The sequence below is a fragment of the Gymnoscopelus braueri genome, assembly GCF_963280865.1.
Source record: "Gymnoscopelus braueri genome assembly, chromosome: 21".
Classification (NCBI taxonomy): Eukaryota; Metazoa; Chordata; class Actinopteri; order Myctophiformes; family Myctophidae; genus Gymnoscopelus; species Gymnoscopelus braueri.
In genome coordinates, this window is record NC_137623.1 from 48278294 (window position 1) to 48297948 (window position 19655).

Here is a 19655-nt window from a genome sequence, read left to right on the forward strand (position 1 = left end):
TTTATAGGGAGACCTGCAAAGACACCATCACAGTAGTCAAGTCTACTGTCTGTCATACGTCCTGTAATCTGCGATATGTTCTTAAGGCGAAAAGGCTGTAACACTTCATTACAGTAAGCACAGTAATTGTCCTACATGCAAGCTTTTGAGGGTGTATGCTGTTGTGTTATAATGGACCATAAATTGTATGTCTGAGTTATTATATTCATCACATAAAAAGGTCCTGCACCTGCAGTAGTATTCTTAATATACTGTAATTAAACCCTGTATTGCAGACCAAAATCTGTCCATTTGTAAAATGAACAGATTCAGGGTTCATATCAAACCCTGATCTTTTGTCCCTTCTTCAGTAAATAAACGTAATGTTCCTTTAAAGTTCCATGAATGCTTCCAATCAAACTATATTCCAAAGTAATCCTGTAATATCAAAAAATAAATAAAGAAATCTTCTGTCTGTCCAAAAATCAAGTAATCCTCAAAGTCCACAAAGAAAATATCAATGTATTGCAAAGAAGGAAACATGTAATTCCTCTCACCCAACCTCTATGTCAGGAGGCTCCAGGAGATTCCTCTGGTAATTTATTCTGTATCAGTTCATTATATCCATCATCAAAATATCCTCTTAATTTTGACCAAGTTTCCCTTATTCAGGCCACAATATTCAATGGTTTAAAGCTCTGATTTGGATTACAGTGCAGGCTTTAAAGAGTCTCTTTGTCAAACCACAACAAACACTCTCTCACTCCCAAAATGGAACCCCCCATAGCCTCACTTCCTGGAATTTTCATTGCTGTTCCTGGTACCTCACTTCCTTGAACGTTTCTACCAGTGATCAGTCACTTCTTGGAACTTTTACTACAGGTGCTGCTTCCCCCCCAAAGCTCCCCCGATGAAATGAACCCTGCGTGTGCCACACTGAATGAAAGGATGTGTTCATCAAAACAAAACAAAACAACACAATTTGTGCACTACATTTAGGTGTTAAATATTCAACCATAATTTTAACCAATATATTCCCTTGGTTATCACCAAGTATGGACAGGAAATATACCCTTTCACATATTATGTGGCAGTGTCACAGTATATATACTGTTGTATATATTTTCATTATTGATGGTGCTTCTTTTTTATTTATTTTTTTAAGATGAGTTTTTGGGGCTTTTATTCCTTTATTTATAGGACAGTAGACTGACAGGAAATGGGGAGAGAGATGGGAGTCAGTGACACGCAGCAAAGGTCGTCGGGATCGGGACTCGAACCCACGACACGCCGTCAGGCTGGCATTGCAGCCTAGGGTGCCTGGACCGCCACGCTGCGGCCCAGGCCGGTGCTGTTTTTACCCTGCTGTAGCTGCATGTGCAGTGCTTTTTTCTTGCACTGTTACTGTATCTTAACTGCTGTGCTACCTGACTGAATGTCTCTCCCAACATCATTAAAGGTCTTATCTGATATAAGGCTGACTTTGTGATTATGTTATGTTGCCATTATAATTCAGGTCTGAGTCCAAAGGTCTGAATCCTAATGTATGTTAAGCCCTTCCCCCTACTTCTGCCTCTGCCCATATGGATGACAGATTACATCATGGCATAAGGTGGCACAGTCTACTATGACACAGAACTGGGTATAAAATGAAGCAACTGCACAAAAGGATTTGGGAAAAGGGGGTGTTAGACAGGGGAGGACAGTCGTGATGGCTTCACAACACATACACCTACTTTCATACCTGTACTTGACCTTGATATTGTTCTGTTCATTCTCTCTTTTGTTTTCCTCGTCTAACTCTTCTTGTGATTCCCAGGCACAGTTTAATCTCAACAGAATTTACCAGGCCGGCGACTTTATTTTGGGTGGGTTGTTTGACATCCACTACTACTCTGTTTTCCCTGAGCCATCTTTCACCTCTAGGCAACAGGACCCCACTTGCTATGGGTGAGTATCACGAATACTGTAGCGAACATCAGAACGGGGAGCGTGTTTTGATAGATACTATACTGCCCTACAAAGCCCTACAAAGACAAAGTGCAGTGACAAAACAAATGCTTTTTGGGGATATACTATTACCTCATGAACAGATGTGCAATGGGTGCAATATCAACTAATAACCCATTTGGATGGTCAATTAAAGTATTTTTAAATCAGTTTGATTTTTGATATAAAAATAGCAATATATTGTTTTTCTCTGGCTGATATCAGAGATGTAACATCATAGAGGAGTTGGGGTATTGATGGATGTTCTGCCCTATAAAGGCCAGTAGGTGGCTCTGAGCGCAGAACAATGGACAAGAGGTCTATAATCTATATATTGTCTGATCTGAGCGTACATACTGGCTACACATACATGTATTTACTGTATGTAGATATACATGTGCATGCTTATCTGCAAACAACCTTGCTTAATGATACATTTTAAATGATTTTCTGCCTGTGTTTAGCTGCTAACATAGAACCCAGACAATATAAAGCCTACTGTATTCACACACTGAAAACAAGAAGAGGAAAGAAAAATGGATTACTGTATATTTCCATTCCGACAACATGGTTTTAGTGAAAACATTGCACCTGGCTACAGCTGCTGTTGACAATGAATATAAACCCCCAGCAATACAGTTTCTCTCTGCTCCCCTTAAAACATTTTATTCTAATCCAAACAGAAACGTCCTTTATACCTTGATTGTTGAAATGAGATAACGTTTATTGCGTTTGAGAAATGTATATTGCGCATACATTTTCAATAGTTTGTGCAACCCGGTGTTGATTTTGACAGCAAATTTTGATTTAGTTTTAATCATCGTCTTTTGAATACAATTCGTTGAGGTCATATTTTAGTCATCTGAAATGTTTTAGTTTTTGTCTAGTTATAGTCGACTAAATCTACAGTTGATTTTGTCGACTAAAATGTATTTTGGCGGTACCTTGATGGCTTCGTAATGGCTGATTTTACACTTGGTTGCATACTGAAAATAGCCGATCTACAAGCTCACAACGCGTCGCAGCACGACGTGTTGTGAGCTTGTAGATCTGCTATTTTCAGAGCGCAACACCCGAGCGCAACCAAACATAAAATAACATGTCTTAGTTCTACCGGATCTCTTCTCCACTAGTCCCTCACTAACATTTTCATCTAGTTTTTATTTGTTGACGAAATTGTCAATATTTTTTGTCATAGTTTTAGTCATCATAGCTTAGTTTTTATTACGTTTTCGTCAGTGAAAAAAGGTAGTCGATGAACATTTTTCGTCATAGTTTTAGTCGACGAAATCAACCCTGGTGCACTATAGCATTTGGTGTGTTTTTTTTTTTAGTTTTTACATTCAGGGGTTCAGGTGGGCTCAGACCATGGCGTTTGCCATCGCAGAGATCAACAGGAGCCCCAGCCTGCTGCCCAACGTCACTCTGGGCTACAGCATCTATGATAACTGTGTCACGCTTGGAGTGGCGTTCCGCGCTGCCTTGTCATTGGTCAGCGGGAGAGAGGACGAGCGCTTTCGGTTGGACGAGAGCTGCGTCGGCTCCCCTCCGGTGCTCGGCATTGTGGGTGATTCGACCTCAACGAATACCATTGCCATCTCTAGTATAGTGGGTTTGTACAGAGTGCCCTTGGTAAGTCTCCTCTACTCCAACCCCAGTTTTTACCTATTGCCAATATTATCCTTTATATACCGTCGCTTTTGAGATGGAAACCTTGTCCAAAACGTACTTACTTTTCAGGAAATGGGGAAGAAAAGAACCTGTGTTGACCTGGAGAGAGAGAGAGAGAGAGAGAGAGAGAGAGAGAGAGAGAGAGAGAGAGAGAGAGAGAGAGAGAGAGAGAGAGAGAGAGAGAGAGAGAGAGAGAGCGAGGAGGGGGGGCTGTGTGATTACCCTGCAGAAGTAGCCTATAATTGTTATTGCCTGTTATTAAGTTGTCAATGGTGCGTTGTGCTACAGTTGGTTTCTGATACTCCAAATAGCAACGGCTGCCACTAAGTGTTTAGTATACAACACAGCTTAATTTCGACATGTATTTATTTGTATTATTATTATTATTATTATTATTATTTACTATTTTGAGCAGAGGGTCAGGGAATGTCTTTGAGCCAGGGAATGTCTTTGAGCGGTGGAGCGTGGCACAGCCAAAACTTGGTATATTACATAACAGATGTGTTTTGCAGGTGAGTTACTACGCCACCTGCTCCTGTCTGAGTGACCGAAACCAGTTCCCCTCCTTTTTTAGAACAATTCCAAGTGTTCCCTTCCAGGTAATCCATGTCGCATTTTGCCTGTGTGTATAGGCCAGTAACTATTTTCTTTATAATTGATTAATCGATTAGATCAATTAAAGGTGGGGTAAGCAATATATACTGTAAAACGAAATCAAAACGAATAAACATTTTATACTTAATGTTAATTATAATGGACATAGTTTTAAAGGGATAGTTCACCCCCGAAATGACGTTTTTTCTATTGATTACACACCCCATGGAGACTTGAATTCATGGAGATTGTTTTGTTTTTGTCGCATTCCTAAGACAATAATTTAATGACCGGCGGTGGCTCCGGTAGGAGACTCAAAGTGTCAACTTTGAGTCTCCTACCGGAGACATTAGCATCTTTCCGCCGGTCATCAAATTATTCTTAGGAATGCGACAAAAACAAAAACAAATCTCCATGAATTCAAGGCTTCATGGGGTGTGTAATTGATAGAAAATAAGATGTTTTGGGGGTGAACTATCCCTTTAAGATATTCACTGATTTACCACTATATTATGTGAATAATAGAGCCTAAGTGCGCATACGCCTCCATTCTTTATCCAATCAGGTGCGAGCCATGCTCCATATCATGAAATGGTTCGGGTGGACCTGGGCAGGACTGTTGTTTATTGACAACGACTGGGGCCACGATGCTGCCCGCATCTTCCAGACTGACCTGACCCAGTCTGCTCTGGGTTGTCTGGCCTATCTGGAGGCTCTGCCCTGGGACCATGACCCGGCTGAATACCAGAGGACCGTCGCCGTGATGAAGAAATCCACAGCTTACGTGGTCATTGTGTTTGCATATGGGAGATATATGGACAATCTCATGGTGGAGGTTAGGGTTATCCACTTAACCCATTAAAACCGGGAAAGCATCTGTGTCATTTTAGATTTGAGCCATATTTATATACTTTGGCTATTCAAAAATAGCAGATATACAAGCTCATAGCGCGTCACTTTGTGCCGTGCGATGAGCTTGTAGATCTGCAATTTTTGAAAAAGTGTGCAAAAAAATCATACTCTTATACTCTTATGTTCATCAATTCAAATGCTTAGCAATTATTACATTTCTAACCTTTTTTTCTGCCTTTGAACTCAGTACTTCTCTGCACAATAAACAAATCATCACACCATTCACACATCTCACTGCTACAACTTAAATTATTATATTGTTGCAATGATGACGGCTAAATGCGTCCTTGTGTGTGTGTGTGTATATATATATATATATTTTAATTTGTTTGTTTGTTTGTTTCAATACAATCAACAGGTGGTAAAGCAGAATGTGACAGGCCTGCAGTGGATAACCGCTGTGGGCTTGACCACAGATACTAGGTTCCAGACTCCTGACTTCATGCCGTACCTGAGAGGCACCCTGGGAATTGCGGTCCGTCGTGGAGAGATAGCAGGTCTGAAGGACTTCTTGTCAAAAATACACCCCGACGCTGATCCTGACAGTAGACATGGCAATACCATAGTGAGTCTTTTTGGTTTTAATTTGTTATTTTAAGCTGCAATATATATATATATATGTATATATATATATATATATGTATATGTATATATATATATATATTCTAGGGGTGCAACAGTTAATTTAACTAATCAATTATTGCACGACACAGTTGTGTGACAAAGTATAAAATAACGCTCACGTGGATAATTGATTATATATATTTTTTTGCTTAATCGAAAAAGAAACGATAGAATGAATTAAATGAAAATATTCCCAAGGTGTTTTATGCTTAATTCTTTGTCATTTTTCTCCAGGTGAGGCAGTTTTGGGAGCACACCTTCCAGTGTAAATTTGGTCCCCTTCCGTCAGGGTGGATGGATGCTGGTGGAAGGCTGTGTACTGGACAAGAGGACCTAGGGACAGCAGACACCATACTTTTGGACATGTCTAAGCTCAGGGATGAGTATAATGTGTACAAGGCTGTATACGCTCTGGCCCACGCCCTCCATGACATGTTGCAGTGTGTGCCAGAAAGAGGGCCTTTCATTGGGCACAGCTGTGCCAGTTTGCAGACAATACAACCATGGCAGGTGTAATGTTAATTAACGGTTTACCAAGCTGTTAATGTTTCTAGTTTGATTGAAATTTAGATAATGAATATATAAATACGACATTGGCAAGAAAAGCATGAAAAAATTACATAGCAGAATGAAGAAGGTTTTATAATTCTCCTTATAATGATGTTTAGTAATACCAATTGCTTGGCAGCAGTGGTGGAAAGTTACTAAGTACATTTACTTAAGTAAATTTTGAAGTAATTGTGATTTACTTGAGTATTTCCAATTTCCAATACTTTTACTTCTACTCCACTACATCTCAGAGGCAAATATTGTACTTTTACTCCACTACAATTATTTGAAAACTTTGGTTACTGGTTACTTTTCAGGTATAAATTATGATATTATGAAACATACTGTACATTAACCACTTTAGCCCTATTTTATACATCGCATCGCGACGTGTTGTGAGCTTGTAGATCGGCTATTTTCAAACATTTTTGTACTTTTACTTTTGGTACTTTAAGTACATTTTGATGCCAATACTTTTATAAGCTCAAGTACATTTAGAATTCTGGACTTTTACTTGTAAACAGGGTATTTCTATATTGCAGTATTGATACTTTTACTTAAGTAAAGAATTTTAGTACTTTTTCCACCACTGCTTGGCAGTATCAGTGTTTGGAACAGTAACAGTTACCAGTGTTGGAAAGTAACTAAAGTAATACTTAAAGTAATATTATAACTTTTTTCCAGTAACTAGTAAAGTAACTAATTACTTTCACGTTTTGAGTAATAATATTACTTTTACTTTTTTCCAAAAGTATAACTTTTTTTTCACGAGCCTTGGTGGTACTCTGGGCTTGAGTGTGTTTATTTGATCCTGTGTTGTTTTTGGTCCATTGATATAATGGTAGACTGGTTGGGAATGGGATCGAGTTGCTTTGCAGGCTGCTGATCCGGTCTAAGCATAGAGGTATAGGGTCTAAGTCTACACTCTAGAGCGGATACGGAAACGTTGCGCACTTGTCTGTGTGTGAATTATCGGCTGTGGAAGGGCGGGCCTTAAACCGGATGAAACAGTGTTGCCATGTCTGCTTATTATAAGAGACTTGTTAACCGATGAAGACGCGCTGTAAGCTTGTAGGTCTCTCTCTCTCTCTCTCTCTGAATCTCTCTCTCTCTCTCTCTCTCTCTCTCTCTCTCTCTGAATATCGTATTAGGCAGAAAATACATTAAATACTAAAATACTTTGTCTAAAAGGTCCTTCCAAAAAAGTCCTTGCAGTCTCGTTTCCATTGAGGTCCTTAGTATTCAATTCATAGTCAAATGGTTTTCATTTAGTCTGTAAGTTATGAATTCATACACAGTAAAAGTCTGTTAATTTAATTCAAATGAGTGTACAAATGGAACCAAATGGACCCATCATATCATGTGTACAGAACACTTTTTAGAGTTAAATTAACAATGAGGATTTTACAATGTAGGCTGCAGAAAAGAAGAAAAAAAACAACTGCTAATGTTGAAAATGCAAAGTCAGACTTTTAGGGAGAAAGGATGCAATTACTGGGGGTGAGGAAAAAAAAGTTAAGTACAGTAATAAGTAACTAGTCACTTTTGGCAGGGAGTAATATGTAAAGTAAAGATATTACTTTTGGCAGGGAGTAATATGTAAAGTAAATATATTACTGGTTTTGAGTAACTTTTCCAACACTGACTGTTACACACAAGCCTTTGGGGAGATACTTGCTATGTCCTGGGAGGTGTTGCTTTTTGTAATTTTGCCCAATACCATTTCTAGCTTGTGTATTACCTGGAAAAGATCAACTTCACCACGTCATTTGGTGATCATGTATCTTTTGATGAAAATGGTGACGCTTTACCGATCTATGATGTCATGAACTGGGCGTGGCTCCCCGACGGAAGCACAAAGGTTCACAATGTAGGCGTGTACAAGAAGTCAGCCTCCGCGGGTGAAGAGCTCATCCTCGATGAAGACAGAATCTTCTGGAACTTTGAATCCAAAAAGGTCACTTCAGCTTTCTAAAATAATGCTATTGTCGAGCTCATGATGTGAATGTAATTTGGTTTAGACTGAAAATTGTTTCTATCCTGTAGCCTCCTCACTCAGTGTGCAGTGAGAGCTGTTCCCCTGGAACCCGTGTGGCCAGAAGGAAAGGAGAACCTGTCTGCTGCTTTGACTGCATTGCTTGTTCTGAGGGAGAGATCAGCAATGAGACTGGTAGGTTTACATCATGTTGTACAGTAGGCTATATTCAGGATGATACTACATGTCTATTTCTTTAACCATGTTGTCTTTGTCAGACTCTACAGAATGCACCAGTTGTCCAGAGGACTTCTGGTCCAGTCCCCAACGTGACCACTGTGTCCCTAAGAGCACGGAGTTCCTCTCCTATCATGAGCCCCTTGGCATCTCCTTGACAACCATCTCATTGCTAGGCACACTTATATCTGCCATTGTCCTGGGCATCTTCATCTACCATCGAGACACACCCATGGTACGCGCCAACAACTCAGAGCTCAGCTTCCAACTTTTGCTATCGCTCAAACTGTGTTTCTTGTGCGCACTTCTGTTCATTGGACATCCCAGACTCTGGACCTGTCAGCTGAGACATGCGGTATTTGGGATCAGCTTTGTGCTGTGTGTCTCGTGTATCCTGGTGAAGACCATGGTGGTGTTGGCCGTGTTCAAGGCCTCCAAGCCTGGGGGTGCAGACATTATGAAGCTGTTCGGTGCTGTACAGCAGAGAGGAACCGTTCTGGCTCTTACTTCCGTCCAGGCAATAATCTGTACAGCCTGGCTTGTGTCTGCCTCTCCAACGCCTCATAAGAACATACAATACCACAGTGATAAGATAGTCTATGAGTGTGATGTGGGATCAACAGTTGGTTTTGCAGTGTTGTTAGGTTATATCGGATTACTGGCACTCCTCAGTTTCGTCCTAGCATTCATGGCAAGGAATCTTCCGGACAACTTCAATGAAGCCAAGTTAATCACGTTCAGCATGCTGATCTTCTGTGCCGTGTGGATAGCCTTCATCCCAGCATATATCAGCTCTCCAGGCAAATATGCAGATGTGGTGGAGGTATTTGCCATTTTAGCATCTAGTTCTGGCCTTTTGGTGGCACTGTTTGGACCAAAGTGTTACATAATCCTTTTGAAACCTGAGAGAAACACCAAGAAGTCCATCATGGGTCGAGGTGGCACGAAAACATAGAAGCAGAAATTAAATGATATTACATTTACTGTGTTTTGTACAACAAATAAATGTATATGAAAACATTTGATTGCTGATAATCTTTTAGCAATAGATTAAGTTTTCTACCAGATTAAACTAAAAGCAGTAATCGGATCAGAGATTACATTATGCATCAAAAAGAAAAGTTGGTGAAGTTGATTACCTTCCCTTAAACTTTAAGTCTACATTTGGTGATGATTTTAAATAAGAAACATTAGCACCTTTTCATTCTCTGTTTGTTGGTCAAAGTACTGTATAAGAGGCACATTTTATATTTAGGTCTAAAACGGGCAAATGCATCTTACTTCATTAGGTTTGCAGGGGAGTAGGGAGGGGGTGTGGGTTGGTTGTGGGAGGGGTGAGAATGGGGTGGCTATAGGGGGCTCGGGCTTCAACTAACCCCGGGTCTGTTCGGGTTGGATTAAGATTTCCTGGAAGAGTACGGTTACAGTCACGTGATGACACCGTGGTGTGTCATCAGGTCTGATTTCAACCCCACCCCCCAAAATCATAACTCAGATATGTTTAAAAAACTTTTCTTATTCCACAATGCAGTAAAACATAGTTCCCAGAATTTGCACACATTTTCAGCCATGACTTTTTAACATGTATAATGTGTTTAGAAACAAATATTAATTGAATTGTCTTTACAGGGTCTTTAATCTGGGGTTATTTCACATTCTAAAATGGCAAATGTATGTACTTTTAAAGATGCCGTTTGTAAATGCAATCATTCTTTACATATGGATGGTGAGATTGTATTCCCTGTGTCAATTACCTTCCCTGTGTCAATTACCTTCCCCCATCCCTTGTTGATTAGACTCTTATTAGGGAAGATCGTGTCTGTCATGTTTCACTGCTTACTCAGAGAGGGTTTCTGAAAAATGTAAATGAGCTACAAGGGTCATGCATGTTTCACAGCTTACTCAGAATCAGTGGTGGAAAAAGTACTACATCTCTTTACTTAAAGCAATACAAGGCAGGTCCACAAATAACGATTTTTAGCAACCTCTGCTGGTCACTACCGTCACTGCATGTATTTTGCGTAGTCCTGCATTACCCAGAATTCCATTTGTTTTCACCGGAAGGCGGAAGCGTTTCAAAAAGCGCCCTTTTAATTGTTTTATCTGCGGATCGTTTCTCTTGGAGCATTAGTTACCGTGAGCTGTGTTTTCTTTTGCTGTTGTTTTTCCATCTTCAAATCCTATAATCCGGTGCGGTAGTTCCTGGCCAAACCTGGTGCATTTCCGTTTCTGTTTTCCGGCCGGATGACGTCATTTTCGCGGGAAGGACACCCCCGCCACCGTTTCAATAGAACATAGTTTATAAAAGGCTTTCGGGGGTGAAATTCATGGAGTGGGTGTTGTGAAACATTTGCCACTCACAAAAGATATACAATTTCACTTTAGTTTTTTTGAAAAAGTTACCTAGTACAACTTTTAGTAAAAGTATCAATACTGCAATGTAGAAACACTGTTATAAGTAAAAGTTCCGGGAATCTGAATTTACTTGAGTAAAAGTACAAAAGTATTGGCATCAAAATATACTTAAAGTACCAAAAGTAAAAGTACTCATTATGCAGAATGTCCTGTTTCACAAGGTATTATAATTATGTATAAAATGTATTAAAATATTTTGAAAATAGCAGATCTACAAGCTCACAACGCGTCACAACGCGTCGCATCGTGACGCGTTGTGACGCGGTGATTTTGTGGTCACCTTGTCGTGACCACAAAATGCCACAAATCATGAACGTACGAGCGTACGATTGCGGTTAAACTTTGCACGCACATTCACACTATGTTGAGGAACAAAGGCAACCCTTTTAACAGTGCCCTATTATAGCGCCGCCAGGACGCCGATTTTTGCAAATCATTTCTTTTTATAGTACTCCCAATAGTTTTTTCCCAAACATCACGCCTATCGGTACACATTATCTCTATAGTCAAGTGATCAATACGGATCTGTCCTATTTTTCATATTCCATCCTGATTGGCGAATTCCGATCATTGCTGGCCCACAATAACCTACCTGACCTGGCGGAGACCTGTGCTTCGAGGAGCACTTTTTCTAGTTTTTCATGAATACATCTTTACATTTTATCAACACAAATATACACAATAAACATTTACTCTTGTTAGGTCAAAACGTTTACATTCATAGGTGCAAACATAGACGTATTTTTTTTTTAAATACATTTGTTTTAACTCACCAAAACGCTTGGTGCGCTTGGTGCCGCTCCTATACTTCCATTGAACGAGTGCCTCATTATAAATACCTTGGGATTTGGTTGGATGATAAACTTACATACACACATTGAGATTGTAACAAAGAAATTGTGAATGAATCTTGGCTTTTTGTATCGCAATAGAAAGAGGCTAATTGAGACACTGTTCCTCGCTGCTTTGGACTATGGGGACATTATATACAGAAATGCATCATGCTACCACACTTACAACTTTGGACTCAGTTTATCACTCTGCCCTCAAATTTATAACAGGCAGTAGCTATAACACCCACCACTGCATACTGAATAATAAGGTTGGTTGACCCTGCCTTGCGACTAGGAGAGATCAGCATTTATTTGTATTTATTCATAAAGTTTTAATTGGGAGTATACCCTCTTATTTAAATTCTCTTTTGGAGTGGAAATCTAGTGTCTAGCATACCTCCAGTCCTCTTAGGACTGTTTGATGCTTGAGATTACACGTGTCTCCACTGAGTTTGGAAAGTCTGCTTTCAAGTTTTGTGCTCCACATACCTGGAACACTTACAGGCTTTGCTTAAGTACAGCTCTCTTGTTCCCCTAGGTCACTTTCAGTCGGATATATCAACTTTGGTCAATCTAAATTGCACCTGTTTTCATTGTTGTTGATAAATTATGTGATGTAATTTTCATGTAAATCATGCTATTTTGTTTATTTTACATGTCTTCTTATATTGTTTGTGCTTTTCTCAAACTTGGAATCTCTGCACCACTGGAAAAGAGGGCCTCAGCCCTCAGTGTTTTCCAAGAATTAAATAAAGGTTTAAATTAAATTGAATTAAATCAAAAGTCTGACCAAACTCCTCACAAAGGTGTTTGTCACTCCTTATCAGTGTTTTTCTTTTTACAATCAATGTAATTACTTACGACGTTCTGTCTGCTTCCGTGTCTCTTCATTCACAGCTTCAACATGACAGCCTCCACACAGCTGAGTTTAAATGGACCCTTCTAATCGGATTAAACCCTCATCCCGATTAAAAATGCTCCATGTACTGTATACACCTGAACAAACCCGAGCAAGCCCAACCCGATTAAAATTGTAATCGGTTGCAGAGGGGTGGTCTACGACTACACATTTTCACAACCGATCAAGAGGAACATTCTTCCATGTATATACCTCAACCCGATTACTATTATGTTCTTTCTGCAGACTGCACCGCTTTAACATAAACTACATTTATGTGATGTTTCACTATTCATCATTTATTTTATATTATGCAATTTTGTAATCTATTAATAAATACGCATAATCTCTGTGTATGTGAGTGCATGTGTGTGCGCGCACATGCGCTATTGCACTCGTGCGAGTTCCCCGCATTAGGGCATTCACCGAATAGTCGAATATTCGAATATCAAACTGACTATTCGACTATTAAACCACTATTCGATTATTCTATAAATTATTATTATTTATTTTTTTGTGGCTTTTCTACAGCAGACATGCAGCTGTGAGCTCTGGTGTGACGTCAACTCGCATTCCTTGAGTCGAGTCATCAATGCCATAAAAAAAAAAAAAAAAAAAAAAATTATAATCAAATCGATTAATCGAATATTCGAATACTTATAGGTCGAATAATTCGAATGCTAAAAATCACTATTCGTGAATGCCCTACCCCGCATCTCGATTGAGAACCGTCTGACCGATCAACTTAAGACTCGCCATGCACATTGCTCAGTCCACTTTGGGAATGATTGCAACCTCATGCAAAAGTTTTGCTCCCATTCTAGATCAGTAATTTCCAAAAGCACAACTTTATCGCACCATTTTTTGCTGCGGACCTTCATCCATTGCAGGCGCGTATCGTCATTGGGGCCAACGAGGCCATGGCCCGGTCTGTAAACCCAGCTTGTCCCTGTGTAGGGGCAAGATCCAGGGGAAAAAATACTAAAAATCAACATTAGCAGCCCCTCACCCTATTCTGTTGTAGCCGACCACAGAAAGTCGCCTTTGTTTTCAAATGGGGCTCATTTGCATTCGGCCGAATTGTTAATGAGTGGCCATTAAAAACCAGTTTAGCCGTCAAACCGGTTCTGGCCTGGTTCTGGCCCGGTCAACGTTAGAATCCACCAAACGCCACTGATCCATTGTACAAAAGGCTGACCAGCAAGTGTGTGCTGGACAACCTCTACTAGGTAGATGCACGCGCACGGGAGAAACAATTAACGAGTTGAGACATTAATTCATCAGTTGAATGGTGGTAGTTGCTCTTTATTAGTGCTCTAATTCTATGTCCATGTGTGTCCATGTGTGGTGTGTGTGCGTGTGCGTGTGCGCGCGTGTGTGTTCATGTAAGTACCTAGTGTGTTAAGATTAGCTAATAGTGGTTTAAGTAATTCTGCCGTTTCTGTACATTATGTGAAAATAGCCTAATAATGTGAAATGTGTAGCCTACACTTATAGCCTAAGTTGGTAATGGTGTTTAATGGATACATAGTGTATCAGTAGCTGCACAAAGGTTAGACTTCGGTGTATTCTTTTGTGCATTTATTTCATTTATAACAGCATGTGGCTGCATACTAGGGATAGGCTATTCCTTCAATAGTCCTATTGAAAAGTATAGTTTTGTCTAAGTTGTCTTACCATTTGTGGCTGCATGGGTGAAGGTGGAGTAGAGTGTTAGCTAAGGCATCATCATTTATTTTGTTCAACACTGCAACAGAGGTGGATGACTTGATGCAGGATGAGACTAAACACTTTGAAAGGAAGAGATTGAATATGTCCATGAAGACCCCAGCCATCTGCAATGTGAATGCGCTGATCACTCGCCCTGGAATGCTGTCGAGCTTGGGGGTGTTGACATGAACAACCTGCACAGCAGAGTTTGATAAGCTATCAAACAATGTTTGATAGACATCAGTCTTTGCCACATTCCAGTCACCACACCTCATTTCCCCTCAAGCAATCCGATCCAGCCTCCCTGCATTCCTTCATACTGCTGCTCACCATCTCATCTGTGTATTTATACCATCTCCATTCCTTAGTTCTCTTGTGCCTTGTTTAATTCATATTAACTCAACTGCACCTGCTTTGTCTCAGTCATCTGCATTTGACTCGTCTTCCCTGAGACACAGGCACATTGTATTCTGTACAAGCTAGGCAAGTAGAAGTGTAGTTCACTTTAGAAAACTCAGACCGTTATTACACATTGACTGCCAATCACGTAGATCTACGCGAACCGCTTTAAAGCCGCCACGTGCCAATCACGTAGATCTACGTGAAGTGAAAAAAAAAAAATATATATATATATTTTTTTTTTTTTAATGTTTTTTTTTTCCAATTTCACCCAAAGACCAAGGAGATATGATTAGTTGAAGATCTAGACTCCTATCCACTTCCTTGTTAACTTAAAACTTAAAAAGTCTGTATTTCGGCTCCTGAGTACTTTTTTTTTTCCAATGAAAAACTCTGGCACTGGCTAAAAAAATATGAAATAATTCTGGCAGTCAAACCTCAGACAGTTAGAAAAATAAAAATAAAATCTACAACGTCTTTGTGATCGGCTCTGGTAAGTCTTTATCCTCTTTTCATTTGAAATTAACTCATAAATAAACTATTATGGGGCATCTATTGCATTACACGCACATTGTGTGTTACCACCCGATCTACTATGAATCACCCCATTCAGTGGAAAGGAATTGCATCCAAATGTTCCCATTCTATGGGGTGGAATTGTACAATCTCTGCAACCCCGCTCACCCAGGTTACACAAATTACTCCTAAATCCCCATTTAATGGAAAGGCTTCTCCATTGGCTGTTCTGTCGGCCACCCCGCCCACCTCTTTCAGACTCGGTTACAAAAATTATTGCCCAAGTCCCATTTAATGGTATTAAGAGGTTGCCATGGCAACATGGGCTAAAAATGAACGATGGTCACGTGACCATTTCAATATTACGGTGGTTTTGGTATTTAAATACCAAATTGCGTTGCCATTGTGTTGAATTATTAATTATTTAATGATATTGATAATGTAATTTGGGCTATCATGTTTATTCATTATTAAATGATAAAAATCAGTTTATTTGTTAAGTTTACCAAGGACATTCATCCCCCCCATCCCTCTTTTGTTTTTTTTCCAATAATATATACTTAATATACTTATATACATTATGTGTTTTTTGTATTTATTATTATTTTCCTGTACTTTAATTGTCACTATATTAGGCGATCGGTAGGGTGGGACGAAAATAGGGGGGGGGGGGGATATCCCCTCCATTAACTTCAATGCGAGGCGGAGACAGTCACGTGACTTTCTCTCTACGCTCTCCCCATCACGGTGAAATAACCCCCAACGCCAGGCCCGGACCGCTGGAGTAGCGGTCCGGGCACCAAGGTTCCAAAGCAGCCTGACACCGTGTCGCGGATTCGATTCCCGATGCCCTTTGCTGCATGTCACTACCATCTCTCTCCCCATTTTATGTCAAACTACTATCCTATCAATAAAGACCCCAAAAATTATCTTTAAAAAAAAGGAAACCCCAAACGCAAAAAAAACGAAGTGATATCGCTTCTGTATTGCATTTTATGATATTTAAGGCGTTATTGTAAACGCGTTCATTCTGGCGTTTGTGAACGGCGCTCTCTCACAAATGCAAAATATAAGGTGCTTACCCGCTTTGCCCCAAATGTTAACTAGGTGTGCAATGTATTAGTCCACGTTTTTCAATAAAGAAGTGTTTTAATCCCGTATTTGGTGAAATGTCAAACAAATACGCCATGATTCTCTTCACTCATGGTGACCAGATTGAAGATGCAGATGAAACAGTTGAAAGCTTTTTGAATGATCCAGCACTAAACCAATTGATCAAAAAATGCAAAGGTCGCTATCATGTGTTCAACAACAAAACCAAGAATCACTCTCAGGTCACTGAGCTGCTGGAGAAAATCAACTACATGGCATGGATGAATAGAGGAAGCCACTACAACTTTGAGATGTTCAAAGACGCAGAGAGAGCAATAGCGGATAAGAAACACAGAATTTCTTTACATAATGCAGAGAAGAAACATAAAGAGCAGGAAAAACTGAGGGAAAAATATGAACATAGATAACATAGATTTATCCAAAGAATGGATTTTCCAACCAACAAAGGAAACTTTGTTGGTTGAATATAATAATATACCAATAATCTAACAAGAAACTCCATCCAGCCATGATTCTTCCTAAGTGTTTGTGAGTGAAACATGTAAAATTTCGAAAAAGGTGCTGTGCAGGACGTTGAGTGATTAACAACGATCCCCAACACGAACACGTAGAAAGAATCATGGCTGCACGTTAAAATAAATTAACGACAGAAAGTTGCTCATAACATGACAATGGTTGATTTCTTTTAAAGCAAAGCCCAGAGACAAAGAGGACAACACAAGCTGTCTGTAGAGGTGCAATTATGTGTTTCTCATCTTTTAATATCTTTGAGTTTATATCCTTAACCGAGGTTGCACATAGCTCCAGAAGGACGTATCCGACTGTAGGCAAGTTGGGAGTCTTCACTCTGCATAAAAGGATCCCAGCACAGCGTCCCGAAAATCCTCTCACATATGCGCTCATATCTTAACAGAGCCATATCTGCAATTATCTAGATCTGAATGACTATTTAAGCACATGGGTGAATGAATGATTAAAGGTAGGGTCAGTGATATTTTATTTTTATTTTAAATTAATTTTAAAGGTTAAAGTACTATATTCTGATAGTAATTGCTACGGAGCGTTTCTTTGGTCACAGGGGTCTCTCCAGCTCTTTAGGAAACAGAATATAGTACATTTTCAGGTAGGTGACAAATGTTAAGCCAATCAGGAGAGAGCACTGAAAATGCATTTTCCATTTAATAAAGAGCTGGAGAGACATGGGAGACTCCTTTTACTGAACAAACACTCTATATCAATGAGTACTATCAGAATATAGAGCTATTTAACACTTATTTTAACCAAAGTAAATCCTAACTTTAAAGAGGTGGTGCCATGTTTTTGCACTTTTTCTGTTTTTCATGTGTCTATGAGGTTGATAGAACTTCATTAAGCCCCCCGGTGGTGTTTTTATGGTGTTTTATGTCTTCTCTGACTATTTGGATTTTTTTCCTGGAGGCTGAAACCTTGAGGGTCAAATGTGCCAATAGAGAAACAGCGCTTTAGTGACATCACAAAGCCCACACCCTCCCCCTCATTATCATAACACAACAGGTGTGGGCATGAGGAGGAGGAGGGACTAGGACAGGTGGGTGGTGCTAAGGTGGTGGAGGAGGTGCTAAGGTGAGAACCAGGTATACTTAATGCACTGGTGGGTGTGTCTACATAAAAACAACATTTTAACACTTACTGTACACTTTTTTTTTGTTGAAAAAAATCCTTACATAATAATAATACCTTATGATCAGGTTTTAGGGTTGAAAAATATCATGGCACTCCATCTTTAAGCATCTAAATGGTAATTTTGTTTTTATTGCTCGTATGTTTGTACACTTGGAAATATCCTACCAATTTCACATAGTCGATGTATGCCTTTACAAATCATTTTTTCCACGTATATTATTCATTAGTTTGGTAGCTACATTTTTGGAGTGGACATGTGTTCAGATGGCTGTCATATTGTCAGACTATGCTGCACTTTACTAAGATGTAAAACATTTTCGTACACGAGCCGAGGAGCTGACGTGAGATTTGAGCGCACCGTACACTCAAGTCAAAGTGACGATGGAATGATGAATCCAGAAAGTTACGCCGATCGTACGCCCGTTTATCAGTCTGAGCAAGTTTTATAAATGAGGGCCATTTTGCTTGCATCATTTTACAATTGAATTTTAGCGTCAGACTTTTATTTTTAAAGCCTAAATCCATCTAAGTCTCATTTTTCCAGTATTTTTTATTAAGATTGAGAAATGAAAGAATGAATTAGCAAAATCCTGTTTTGTTCTCATTGTGATTTTTTTTTTTTCAAATGAAAAATTTAAAACGGGAGGGCAACAACCTATTTTGATTTGTGGTTTCAAAGGGATAATGAACGTACACTGAATGTACACTGACCACCCAACCATCGGCTTTACAGACTGGCCAAGCGTTGTGTTCGGCCAATGTTTGTGCCGCTCCACTAATATAAGTGGTTGCATTTATTTACATTGAAACTCCCTTCATATAGGCCCATCAATACAACATCCGCAGTTTTAGACGTCGTCATGGACCCTCATATCTCCATTGTTAGTTAAAAATACGTTTAAAACATGATGTTTTGGTCTTACATGACTTCATCAGAAGAAGGTCATTTAGAACCAAAATGTCTGCAATTGTTTCCATAAATGTCAAAATGTTAAGCATTTTCCAAAATAACAAAAATAATCTATAAACTCAGTGTGTCGCATCACAATGCGTTGTGAGGTTGTAGATCAGTAATGTAATGCCTAATATGTTCACTTCTACACCAGAAGGAAGCAAGTGATGTGTTGTTGTTACTGTACAGTATGCACATATACTGTAATATGTAGCATATTTAATTGAAATCTCATTTACCATTTCTGTCAAACAAAGTGCTGTAGATGTTTTCTTTTTTCTTTTTATATATTTAGTTGTTTCTGGTGCCGCCATTCATTGGCACAGTATCAAGTAAAAAAAGAAGTGTAAAAAACTAAAACTATTCCTTTACTGATGATTTGGATGAATAATCATGCATAGTTTATTATTATTATCAAAAACAGTTGATTGCTTCCAAAGGGATGATCCCTCTACCAAACAAAACAATGTAATTATTTGATGTGTTACTGTATCAGCTGTTAGATTTACGAGCTGAACCTTCACACCATAAATAAGCAAGGTACTTGGTTCAAATTCTGTAGAATGGGAAGACGTTAAACACCCTTAAATGAAATTCTCTACACAGGTGAAGTACAATTGTTTTATC

General features: G+C 39.3%; 1 protein-coding gene across 1 annotated transcript; it reads left to right on the forward strand.

Moving 5' to 3' along the window:
* Window positions 1-3321: 3321 nt before the first annotated feature.
* LOC308077026 (extracellular calcium-sensing receptor-like) lies at window positions 3322-9485 on the forward strand (the record flags this gene model as incomplete). Its single annotated transcript, XM_080417554.1, has 8 exons — window positions 3322-3600; window positions 4152-4238; window positions 4799-5068; window positions 5504-5710; window positions 6004-6279; window positions 8048-8275; window positions 8365-8488; window positions 8572-9485. The coding sequence occupies exons 1-8, from the start codon at window positions 3337-3339 to the stop codon at window positions 9483-9485; spliced, it is 2370 nt and encodes a 789-aa protein (XP_080273680.1). The 5' UTR covers window positions 3322-3336.
* Window positions 9486-19655: the final 10170 nt, after the last annotated feature.